General features: G+C 42.6%; 2 protein-coding genes across 3 annotated transcripts; one reads left to right on the top strand and one right to left on the bottom strand.

Annotated features, from left to right (window-relative positions):
• Positions 1–595: 595 nt before the first annotated feature.
• On the top strand, positions 596–1,734 carry LOC147970532 (two-component response regulator ORR5-like). Its single transcript, XM_087523473.1, has 5 exons — positions 596–800; positions 909–955; positions 1,091–1,168; positions 1,299–1,369; positions 1,564–1,734. The coding sequence occupies exons 1-5, from the start codon at positions 596–598 to the stop codon at positions 1,649–1,651; spliced, it is 489 nt and encodes a 162-aa protein (XP_087379599.1). The 3' UTR covers positions 1,652–1,734.
• A 2,830-nt stretch (positions 1,735–4,564) lies between these two features.
• Positions 4,565–12,154, bottom strand: LOC125508125 (PAS domain-containing protein tyrosine kinase family protein). Of its 2 annotated transcripts, none has more exons than XM_048672723.2 (14): positions 11,845–12,154; positions 11,024–11,711; positions 9,992–10,427; positions 9,249–9,852; positions 8,407–8,447; positions 8,246–8,314; positions 7,757–7,857; positions 6,867–6,945; positions 6,295–6,393; positions 6,150–6,218; positions 6,009–6,058; positions 5,834–5,915; positions 5,206–5,300; positions 4,565–5,065 (listed from the first exon to the last, which is right to left on the bottom strand). In XM_048672723.2, exons 2-14 carry the CDS (start codon positions 11,425–11,427, stop codon positions 4,933–4,935), a joined length of 2,262 nt encoding a protein of 753 aa, XP_048528680.1. In that variant the 5' UTR covers positions 11,428–11,711; positions 11,845–12,154; the 3' UTR covers positions 4,565–4,932. The 2 variants fall into 2 exon arrangements, with proteins under 2 accessions (XP_048528680.1, XP_048528679.1); XM_048672722.2 differs by having other exon boundaries at positions 11,879–12,154.
• Positions 12,155–12,748: the final 594 nt, after the last annotated feature.

Below are 12,748 nucleotides of genomic sequence, written 5' to 3'. Positions count from 1 at the left end.
CATATGTTAGTAGACAATTGAAACGAAATGCTTATATGATTGAACGCTTGAGTGACTATATGTTTAGAACTGTTAATGATGTCAAGGGTGTGAGCAAACATGCTTCCATGATAAAAACTTAGAAGAAGTCCTCAAAACACAAAAAGATTTGCTTAATGAGATGAATGATCATGCTGTTAGAGTTATGACTAGAGGTGGTAAAATGACCCAGGAACCATTGTATCCTGAAGGTCACCCTAAGAGAATTGAACAAGACTGTCAAAGAATTAATACTGATGCACCTAGTCCTTCTAAAAAGAAAACAAAAGATAATAGGACTTTGCATGCTTCTAGTGAACCTACTGTAGACACACCTGAGAATCTAAATGATACTTCTATTTCTGATGCTGAAACACAATGTGGTGATGAACATGAACCTAGCAACAATGATAATGATGATGTTCATGTACATGCTCAACCTAATAATGATAATGAGGTGGAAAAAGAATTTGATGTTGATCTTGATAACCCACAACCTAAGAGTAAAAAATATAATAAGAGATATTTCATTGACACGAAACATGATAAAGAAAGAGAACCATAGGTTCAGAAACCCATGTCTTTTCCTCCTAAAGCTTCAAAGAATAAAGATAATGAAGAATTTGAGGGCTTTGTTGAAATGCTTAGACCTGTATTTTTGCGTCTTCGTTTGACTTATATTACGAAAACGAGGGGAGCGCCGCCGCACCTTCTCGTTGTAGGCGACAGCTTGGTGGACCGCGTCGTCATCTCCGGCATCCTCCGGAGCTTCAACTTCCGCGGTACGTGCGTCCGTAATCAATCCACAAGATCACATCATGTTTCGATCTCTTGTTGTTGTTTTTGTCGTACATGGTTTTGTGACGAGTGGTGTCCGTGCATGCGTGCAGTGACCGCCATGGACAGCGGGAAGAGGGCGCTGGAGCTTCTTGCCTCCGTATGCATGTGATCTTACTCAACCTTTTTTTTGTGAAAAGATCTTGCTCAACCTTTGATCTGTCCTTTTTTATTTCGGATGTTTTTGTGCTTCGCATGTGTTATACCAAATGGCATGCGTGTTCTCGTGACGCAGGAGGCCAATGTGAGCATGATATTCACTGACTACTCAATGCTGGAGATGACCGGCTACAAGGTCCTCAAGAAGGTCAAGGTAATACAGATTTTTTTTCCCTTGTCAAGTTTCATAGTAAGTCATGTATGTACGAAAAATCTTTATTAGAGTAGTTCTTGCACAGCTTTGGGATGAAAATAGAGAAAATGTGATGGATGGATGCATGCAGGGGTCATCCAAGCTGAGGGAGATCCCCATGGTGATCATGTCCTCGATGAACGTGCCTACAAGGATCAACAGGTTAGTACCTTGGCCCTTATTCATCAGTGGTGACAGACTGATAGCTCTAGCATGCATCAAGTTCATGTTCTTATCGTTGACACGTACTCTCTACGTTTCAAAATAGATAAGTCAACTTTATACTAACTTTAATACAAAGTTAGAATAAGGTTGAGTCATCATAAAGAGTACAACGTACGTTTCTACTCCATCAGGTGCCTGGAGGAAGGAGCCGAGGATTTCCTGCTCAATCCCATCCAGCCGTCCGATGTGTCGCACCTCTGCAGCCGTCTCCTCCAGTGAGCGTTGCGTCCTCAGGTTGCACCGTTGACGGCATCACACGCTACTGCATGGCATATGGATTCTGTTATGAATTAATTAATTAAGTCTAAGTAATCCTGTCATCCCCTCTTTGTAACTAAGGGAAGGCTAGCAACTTACTCCCTCCGTTTTAAATTACTCGTCGTGGTTTTAGTTTAAATTTGAACTAAAACCACGACGAGTAATTTGGAACGGAGGGAGTAGCATATAAGTACGTATTGCTAACCGGCGCATCCCCTACTGACGCCTCTTGTAAACGTGACGGACACATCGCTATCAGGGATATAACTCCCTCCGTTTCTAAATGGAAGTTTTTAATATGGATTAAATATGGATATATATACATGGATATTAGAGTGAGATTCACCCATTTCGCTTCGTATATGGTTCATATTGAAATCTTTTAAAAAAGGCTTATATTTAAAAACGAAGGAAGTATATTATAAGATCATCCGGAATGAAGAGTCACTGCACGTTCATTTTGCAATGGACTATGCCGAGAGCAATAAGGCCAGGATGGGAAGAAACCACAAAAACAAAACAAAAAAGTTGTCATTCATCATATATACCAAGTAGACGACGACAACAACAACAACGGAACCATCTCTTCTGTTGAGTGAATGTTCTTCAACAAGAACTTTCCGTGGAGAGTAATTGACAAAAAAACTACTACATTTCACATATCTGTTCTATAGAACTATCAAATTTTGAAAACTGACCAAAAACTCCAGTATAGCGCTAATTTCGTGAAAAAAACTATCAGATCGACTTGATGACCAACTGAAGCGTTTTAAACGCATTTTTGACAGACCCGGCCCACCGGTCAAGACGGCGGCCGCGCTAACGGCTAACGGCGCTCGCCTGACGCCCGTTAGCCGGGCGGGTCGGTCGGGCCCGATCGGACCAGGACTAACCTGGCCGACCGGCTAGCTCGACTGGTAAATTCCTCTAACCGCAGATTCTCTGACTAAGAAATGAAACCAAATTTCCCACTTTGGGTCATCAATACTGCACTACAAATTGGAAAATTTATAATTAAATGGTCTGCACAATATTTAGTGTCTGACAGTTTAAATTTTCTATTTTCTGACATTTTTGCTCGACTGGTAAATTCCTCTAACCATAGATTCTCTGGCTAAGAAATGAAACCAAATTTTCCACTTTGGGTCATCAATACTGCACCACAAATTGGAAAATTTATAATTAAATAGTCTGCACAATATTTAGTGTCTGACAGTTTAAAATTTCTATTTTCTGACATTTTTGATTCAGTCACAGCAAAACAAATTGTTAATGTTCCCAACAGATTTCAATTCCCGTTGTGCTCAAACATGGTTCTAATGTAAATCTAACTATGCAACTAGCCTATAGATCGTGATTCCTAACAAAACAAACCATTTCAGAAAAAGAATTACAGATTTGTTGCCATACCTCGCGCGGCCAACAAGACAAGGAAGCTTGCGCCGGCCTTGAGTTGCGCGTCTTCTCTTCGACGCTGCTGCTACACGCCGACTCACAATCGTCTGGGACGGCTGAGATTGAGGCTGGGATTGGTTTTCGACCGCAAAGCTACTGCTGCCTAGCCATTTATCAACCTCAACGAAGACGGCATCCCCGCCGCCCAGCACGTCGGGGAGCGCTCCTCCAAGCGATTCGGCACCAGAGTTTGGATCCGCCGCCGCCATGAACGAAGACGGCTAGGGCTAGGACAGCGAGCTCGGGGGAGAGTGGGGTGGGGAGGACGACGAGCTAGCCGGTCGGCCAGGTTAGTCCTGGTCCGACCGGGCCCGACCGACCCGCGCGGCTAACGGGCTCAGGCGAGCGCCGTTAGCCGTTAGCACGGCCGCCGTCTTGACCGGTGGGCCGGGTCTGTCAGAAATGCGTTTAAAACGCTTCAATTGGTCATCAAGTCGATCTGGTAGTTTTTTGTCACGAAATTAGCATTAAACTGGAGTTTTTGGTCAGTTTTCAAAATGTGGTAATTCTGTAGAACGGATACATGAAATATGGTAGTTTTTTGTCAATTACTCTTCTGTAGACTATTCGCAAAAATAAAAAATAAAAATGGAACTTTTTGTAGACAATAAGGCTTGAGACAATGGCTAAGTCATCAACTGACCAGGATTACAGTCAACACCAACACCTTGCAAAAACAGAAAGAAAAGCCAACGGCTAAAAGATACAAGGGTGCCCAGCACACAAGCTGAAAGAAAACAGAGAAGCTCGGCTTGTCGAAGAAAGACGGCTTGCTTGCTCGAACACCGCGGAGACATGAGCAGCAGCAGGGAAACATCAGCTGCCTTTGAAAACGATCTCGCCATCGCCTGCAATGGGGTTATGGGGACCAAGTACAACGCGCACACACCTATTCCTCACCGAAGAGGGACCCTACCCTTTCATTTTGGCTCGAAGGACGTCGCACCGTCGAACTTATCGACCCTAGAACGAAGACACAGGGCAACCGCACGATGACCGCCTTGCCCGCACCAAGCTCTACTTGACAGCTCCAACGTTGCAGACCGGCGGTGGCGAAAGATGAAAAGGGCAAGCTGAGGGAATGACGCGCAGCAGCCGGAGAAACAGAGAGCTCGAGGGAAGTTGGCCCATACTACTGCTGGGATTCATGCTACCCAAATATTCCCTCTGTGTTTTAGCTTGGAAACGATCTTATATTATGGGACGGAGTGAGTACTAAATTGGAAGAGCAGAGGCACTGCTCGAATAAATTGTAGAGCAGACAAAATAGCCAAGTTATGTTTTTCCTTATACTAATAAAAGAAATAAAAGTAGAAGCACAGTACCAGCTTCGGTTGATTTGTGCTGGGATTCAGAATTCCCGCCAAAAGGAAATTGAAAAGCAGAAGAAGGCAAGGGAGCAAAAAAAAAACACAAGTATGAATCTTACAAGGTTCTTGATGATTGGCGACTCGTGTACAATTTGTCATCAGAACAATCTACACAGCAACACCGTCCTCTCCGTGTTACAAATGCAAGCCCGATCAATCCGATCACGTGTTAGTCATGCATCGCCACGGAATGTAGAACCCCAAAAGCGCCAGCCTCGGCTCACTCACTACTCTAATCTTTGCTGCCAGAAGTTGCGGTCGGAGGACACCCCATCTGCACAATCTTCAGCATCGGCTGTTCCGTGAAACAATCACACGGGAGGCACGAATCTTTTCTTGGGTTAAAACGCCACTCCATCACTGACGATGTTCCCTCCTCACTCGCACACTCACCGCCTTGGCAGGTTGTTGGAATCTTCATTCCTCGATGATGCTGTTCTTCGCAGCGGCAGATGCATTTCGCTGCGCCTGATTCTGGACGGCATACTTCCTTTGCAGTTCCCTGAGCTTCTCCAGAAGTTCTTGGAACGACGGACGGCTTTGTGGGTCGCTGCTTGCACCAAGGACAATGGTAGTAAGAACACACGACATGTACGAAAACCAGCACAGTTCAAAATTTATGAAGTCTGAAAAGGCAAGTCTTTAAGAAGAGTGAGAAAAAAAAAGGGGGATGGCAGAGATAGTACATACGTTTCCCAACAACTCAGTATAAGTGATGTCCAGTAAGGATCTGTTTCACTGGGAATCTCCAACCTTTGGTTCATGAAACCTACTGCACCAATGACCTACATAGGAAAGAGTTTCAACAATTAATGTACAAATAGGCAAGAGTTTCAACAATTAATGTACATTCTACAAAACTTGTCAAATTCTGAGAAAACTGCAAGTGATCTAGATTTTCTTTTAATGCAATACAGTTTTAATCTGCAATACTGAGCACAGATGCTGCTACCATAAGAAAATTTCACACTATTCATGGGACTTCTCCAGAATATGAAAACCAGTAGAATATGCTGCTTCTCGTAACTCTAGTAGTTACATTCCTAGGTGACCAATAATACTAGCGATCGCAATTAATCGGACAAATTTAGAAGCCCATCAACTGAATATTCATATGTCAACCAGCTCATGTTGTTGTGCCAAATTCTAGGAAGCGCTGTAACCAATCCAAAAGGAATATATTACTCTTGGAATTTAACTTTTTGAGGAGCTGCTGAGACAAATATTACTTGAAGTCCAAATCATCACAATCTGAACCAAATGTATGGCCAGAACCAGATGATTTAATGACAGATAAAACTACATAGAAGCAATATACCTGCATTGAATTGAGATTTTCCCACGGTATCTTCTGAGTGACAAGTTCCCATAGGATCACCCCATAGCTATACACATCAGACCTATATATGTAGTCACTCAAGTCATTAGCAATTATATACTTTTGCAGATGTGACCACAGGAACTTCTGTTGATTACAACTGTCATGTACTTACTTCTCATCTGAAGGTTCATTGCGCAATACCTCTGGAGCCATCCATTGTGGCTACACAAGAAAGCGGCATCAAAAAAGTTAGGAAAACAAAAGATCCATGCTGTGTATGTCAATCAATCAAATGAATTTTGCTTGTACTTACCGTTCCTTTTCCTGTTTTTGTTGTGAGATAAGTTTCACGCTTGAGACGTGAAAGACCAAAATCTGCAACCTGATTGAGCGAGATGAAATGAGATGCAAGTAGGAACATATTAAAAAGTTTGAAGAGCAAATGATTGTAATGTTACCTTAACAGTCCAGTTCTTATCAACCAGCAGATTTGACGACTTTAAATCTCGATGAATGATAGGTGGGCTATAGTGATGAAGATAATTCATGCCCCTTGCCTGTAGAAATGTTAACAAGAAGACGTTAAGAATCTTATCATCCAGGAGATTCGGAAGTTCCTTGCTTGAAATGAAACGCAAACTAACCAAAACTATTCACAGAATAGCTATGTGCGTATTAGCATCACAATAATTCGAAACTTCAGGTAGAATCCAGCCACCCAAGGGGGGAAATAAATGAATATATGAACATACGATACCTCACTTTTCAAATATATTTATTTCTTGCACTGGAACTACCCGATGTGGCCTTTTTATCTGGAATTCAACTTCTACACGTGCCCATTTGCAACAAATACAAAATCAGGTGTCTCAAATTTTACGTTTTGTATGCAATCAATGTCTCTGCATACCACAATCCAAGAATAATTCTCTGTTTTTCCTGTCATTAACTGCATTTCCTTTTGGACTAAAAAGTAATATGTGATCTGTGGTAAAATCCACATTCGGCCATTAGAAAGAAATGCACTTACAACATCTAAAGCCATGTGAACACGTCGTCTCCAATCCAACTTGGTAGTGCTTCTTTGAAGTAAGCGAAATAAACTTCCACTGCATTTGAGAAATAATGAACGATGAAAATGAGACCCAACCTATTTTTTCTGTAGGTAAAATCATGAAGTCAGGGTAGTAGTCATATTCTGTTAAAAAAATTGAACAAAACCAATCTTGACGTGCCAGTGAGTATTGAAGCATAAAATCAAAAATTATCTTGATGTGCTAACAGGATAAAAATATACAACTAAACAGCCTAATAAACAGTATGGCCCCATAAATTTTTGTCCACCTCTATCAACAAGTATGGATACACCATAAGAGAAAAGGAGACATGTCTAATCTAGTTAAAACCGGCAAATAACTTCTGTTAGCTAGGATCAAATCCACACATTGTTGCACAGTTGCAGACATTCAACTTTCTTTTTTATTAGAATTAAAATTGATTATTAATGGTCCTATAAAATATGGAACATGTTGGGTCTTTATATGCATGTAAGAGAAATCTAGAGAAAGGAGGTGTGCTCTTAAGTATTTACTAAGTGTATAGTATGAACTATATTTTATAAATACTGAGTGTTTCCTTAGGTATTCTTTTCAATTTTGTTCATAAGATTTGAATCAAATAGTAGAAAGAAAATGGAGTGACATGGCACTTGCTTGTGCCATCTTCTGTACTTAATTTTGATAGAGATGAGATTTACCATGCCTTCATGAAAATGTTTTTGTAAAAATCAAGCCATGGCAGGTTTTGTACAAGTAGCTCCGGTCATTGTCTTATACATTTGAAGAAGAGAGCAACAACCAGAGAATAGATACTTTCAAAAATATAGGGTAGTAGAACGCAAGTACAAAGTAGGGAACATACCGTGGGAGGAACTCGGTAACAATACAAAGGCGGTGTGGAGATGTAACCGCACCCATGAAGAGCAGTATATTAGGATGGCGTAATTTCTTCATAAGGGATACCTTCACATACGAATGATGACAATTTATTATAGAAGAACTAAGTTTAAAATGATATCACGAGACCTGAAGTCAGTGAATACTTTATTTCTATATTCCAGATTTAACCTTTAAAAAAAGTGATGATCTGTGGCCATGTTATTTTCATATTTGTTCACACCAAAATGTTTGGCAACCATGGCAATGATAGGTTTTTATGGGCATCCTGAGAACACAAATTTTCATTATTTTGACAGGCCCAAAGTATCAATAGAACATCACAGGTTTGATGCTAGCTAATCGGCTAAGAAAATACTGAAAGCCACCCTGCTGATTAGAGAGACATTGTCTTCTCTTGTATATTTCATTCATGAATCAACTAACAGAAGTTGTGCTAAAAATGGAAAATTACCTCTTGTCGAAAGGCCTGTATTACTTCCTCCGAATATTCCTGCCTGGAGAAAACTTTCACACCCACATCCTGCAGCAAAATGCCAAACAAAAAGATGAAACTAACAACCAAAAGTGAACAGAGACAAGTCACTCGTGCAACAAAGAAACAACTGAACATACCGAGCCATACCACAAAGCATGGTATACTGTCCCACAGGAGCCTGTGCAGATCAAAATTGAAAGGGACACAATTAGAAAACACTCGATATAGTAGAAAGCAGTATACTCCGTTGTCCGTTCAACATTTTTGGCATGCTTGTACTCCTCTAAAAAATAACAAACCCAATATAGCAACTAAATTCACACAAGAGTATTTGGATCCGGAGAAGTGTTTGAGCATAAATGCCAGGAAAGTTCTTGATGGTCTAAGCTCTCTAAATGTTCAGGTCCTAGGGATAAGCACACACTTTCAGTAGCGCAAATTCATATCAAACCAAAATAGCATATTAAGAAGTTGAAAGTAGAAATTTTAATCACAAATTTGAAAGCAGACTTAAGCTACCCATGTGAAAGCCCAGAGGTTCTATGTCTCATTAGGAGTTAGAGCTAGTGAGCTAACTGGCCCCACTTGTAATAAAATTAGAACCAAAACTTGGCCAAACTGGGGGCAAAATGGATTATTATTTATTCCAACTACTCCCTCCGTTCCGATTTACTTGTCGTGGTTTTAGTTCAAATTTGAACTAAAACCACGACGAGTAAATCGGAACGGAGGGAGTACATATCTAGTTGTAATATTATCTAGCTGATTTGACAATGGAGATTATGCAACAAGCATAGATTTTATAAAACAAATAGGACAGGAAAGGAGCTATTCAAAGTAATGTCATGCAGACAAAGCCAGTTACAATAACCAAATAGTCAATTCTAAAGCCGCTGGTAGAAACTATGAAACAACATAGAAACTTCAATGTGATAAAATATATATACACATAAGAATTCACAAAAGGAGAAGCAACTACCTTGGCCTACTTGTTCTCCAATTACAAGATCTTCCCACAGGATTTCATAATCCAGACAGTCTGCTTCATGGTCGATTTTGTATAGAGCACTACTATTGGTACTTCCAGTGCTGCTTGCACTACTTGAGCTGTTATTGTTGAAAGAAGACCAGGAACCTGATGCCTCGTTTTTGTTAGGTTGGTTGTATTCAGCCAATTGAGTGTCAGAGACTTTCGGATGATTCTGGCCATTCTCTTGCTCACTATGCAACGATGGCCAGGTCACCTGATTTCTGCAGTCAGGCACATCATTCTCCCGCCCTTTCCAAGGCCATGTTATCCCTTTCTTGTTCAACAATGCCTCTGCTTTTGAACTCAAGATCTTGTGGAGACCTATTTTCGCTTCTGATTCATCACCGTTTGTTTTGGTTGATTTCCCAGGGGAATTCTCTTCCGTGCCAAAGGCACCATGTGGTGCATCTCCTCTTGGTGTACTTGGTCCACTAGATGGACCTTCCTTGTTATCACGATCAGAACACTGACTCTCACCACTGCCACCTTCCCGTACCATGCCATTCTCATCCATCTTGACCCTCGAACGAACTTTATTTGTGACCTTGTTAGCCTGTGTTATTCTAAATATCAGAAAGGAATACGGTAGCAAATAATTAAGAAAACATGCTATAGAGAAACAATGTTTCATTGCTATTCAATGGCATGCATATTTCTACTTTTTACAATAATAAAGTAGTAACAGAACTCACCAAATTTGTTATCTTGGAGGCTATAGTAGACTGCTGGGGATCAAACGGATTTCTGTTCAACAAACTGGCTTTTCGATTACTGTTGCTGCAACTGCCATCACAACAGGAGGGGCTAGATGATTCTGAATGGGACCTTGCAGAGGTTGAAGGTCCACTGAGTATCTGCTCCAATGTGCGTGAATCACTTGAAACACAAATAATGCCCACCAAACTGCCATCCTCATCATAAAATGGAGTGTTGGTGCCAACAGCTAAAAACCTATCCCCTGCCTTGTTCTTAACTGGAAACTTCCCAGTCCAACTCTCACCCAAAGAAATACGTCGAAACATATCATTTACCACACTGAGGTCACGGGAATCAACCAGCAGCATGAGTGCATCCTGACCAAGTACTTCTGATGCAGGATAACCATAGAGATTCTCTGCAGACCGATTCCTACATCATGGCAAATGAAAGGCTTTGGTGATAAGAAAGCATTAACAAGAACAAAAGAGAAGCGAAAATCCATGCAGAACTGCAGACTAAAAAAAAATATGTGATGTTTGTTTAGCACAGGTGGGAAGTAGGTACACGACTATCAAACTGTGTTGCTGAATCGATAAGCAATGTGACTCGCACAAAAATGAAGACCCAAAACTTTGACCCATGTGCATCACTCAACTCTTGGCTCTTGGGCAACTTGGAACAACAATGGCAGAAGTGCCATGAAACCTTATTGTGTTGTTTTACTGTTACCAATTTGTTCAACCAGGCAGAAAGCTTCACTTCAAATCAATATAAACTGTGACATAGCATGGACGTAACTTGTAGTACAAAATACCAGATTTCACCAAGTAGTAAGTTCCACCATCTCATGCATAAATGGTTAAAATGCCACTAAAAGCACAACTCCCATTGGATGCATGGTCACTTCATTGCAGTATAACAAGAACAGTTGAACCGATGCCATCACTATCACCGCAGCAGCTCCTCGAGCATTTACAAGCTCGCACAAAACAGGTCAACAAACATTCAAGAAGTAGAAAGCTCACCAGTATATGATCCTTCCATCGAGGTCAAGAATGTGGACGGACTGCCCCAGCGACTGGAGCACCCTGCGGTACTGCCGCTCCGCCAGCCCAGCGCCCGTGGCGCCGCCCTCCGCCGCGGCACGGCCTTCCCGCTGCAGCGGCGACGAGTGCGAGAAGGACGCGGAGCCACGGCCCCACGCCCGCGGGCCTGCATCAAGCCCCCCGGAGAGCCGCCTCGAGGGCGCCGGCGCCGGCGCAGGATGAGGCGGCGCACCGCGGCTGGGGGAGACGGACTGCGAGCGCCGGCGCTCCCCTCCGCCGCCGGTCGGCGGCAGCGCGAACTTGGACATCTCCTGCTTGAGCTGCGCCTGGCCCACCTCCAGCTGCCGGATCTTCTTCAGGAGCTCCTCCCCGCTGGATTCCATCCCCGGCAGCAGCGTGAACCAGAATCAAACCAGCGGCATCGCCGCCCTCCCGAGCGCTCCGAGGCCGCCTCGCTCACCCTCCGCGGCTCCCGGGAGCTCGAAAGGCCGCTCGCCTGTCGCCGGTCCCGAGGCAGGATGATTCGGGCTCAAAATGGAGCAAGAACCGGCATCAAATCCTCCTCCCGGAGATCCAGCCGCCGCCAACCCGAGATTTCCCGGACAGGAACGGACCAAATCCAGGAAAAGAAAAAGATCCTTCCTTGGGAGGGAGCTGTTCTTGGCTTCTGCTCGGAGCAAACAAGTAGCAGCTTAGCTGGGGTTGGAAACTTGGAATCTATCTATCCATCCATCACACACACCCAAATGGGCGAACAACTAAACAATTAAATAATCAAGATAAAAAAGAAGCAAGCGTACAAGGGGGAGGGAGGGCGGAAATGATATAGGTGACCTGGTGGTGAGTTCCTCCTCCGGCGATTGGTCAGCCGGGCAATAAAAAACACGGCGGCTGCTCGCTGGCCTTGCGCGAGGTGATGATGGAAAGCTCCGGTCTTAGTTTTTATTTGGGCTTTGGAATTTTCCTCAGAAATTCATTTACTTGTCAATCTGCTTTGTTTTATTTATCTATATCGTTTGATCCACACAGTAGGAGGGGAGAGGAGAGGGGAGGGGGGGCTGGCTGTCCTTGTCCCTATCCATCTACCTTGCTGCCAATGCCAACCTGTGGCGTCATCTGACGAGAGAGAGAGGGAGAGAGCAGGGAGAAATGGGCGAATTGGTTGGTCCATTTTATCAGTGGCCTTTCCCACTGGCGTTGCCACAATTGGGTTAGGGTTTGGCTTCTAACTGCCTCTTTGGTGTTTTGTGCTGCGTGTTTCTACTCTGGTGTGCTCTCCCCTTTTTTGTGCTAGTACATGTTTATGGGTGCATGTGGATATCTTTCATGTTGATCAACTACATTGTTACTATACAAGTTTCTCTTCTTCTTTGACCCGTAAGAATTTTATTCTTTCTATTTTCTGCCGAGCAATTCGGTTGAGAAAACACGGCAAGATATGACAAATAAGTGTGTTGTTATTGGATGCTCAAGAGCCATACAATATTGAATGTCAACCATTTGTATATTTTAAAAAGTTGGAAACAAAATAAGTTGATTAACTTGCGGTTTGTCTTAAATCAGAATTTTTCTCTTCTAATCATATATTTTGTAATATTTATTTTCTTCTTTTGGCAGGGAGAGAAAGAGTTTATAGATGAGCATCAAACATGTCTACATTACATAATTCAGGTGCCTCACCAGGCCCTAATCGAAGCCACACAT

This window comes from Triticum urartu, chromosome 5A, assembly GCF_056163025.1.
Source record: "Triticum urartu cultivar PI428250 chromosome 5A, HENAU_Tu73, whole genome shotgun sequence".
In the NCBI taxonomy this organism is placed as follows: domain Eukaryota; kingdom Viridiplantae; phylum Streptophyta; class Magnoliopsida; order Poales; family Poaceae; genus Triticum; species Triticum urartu.
Note: the sequence above shows the minus strand (reverse complement) of the source record. Positions and strands in the feature narration are given on the sequence as shown.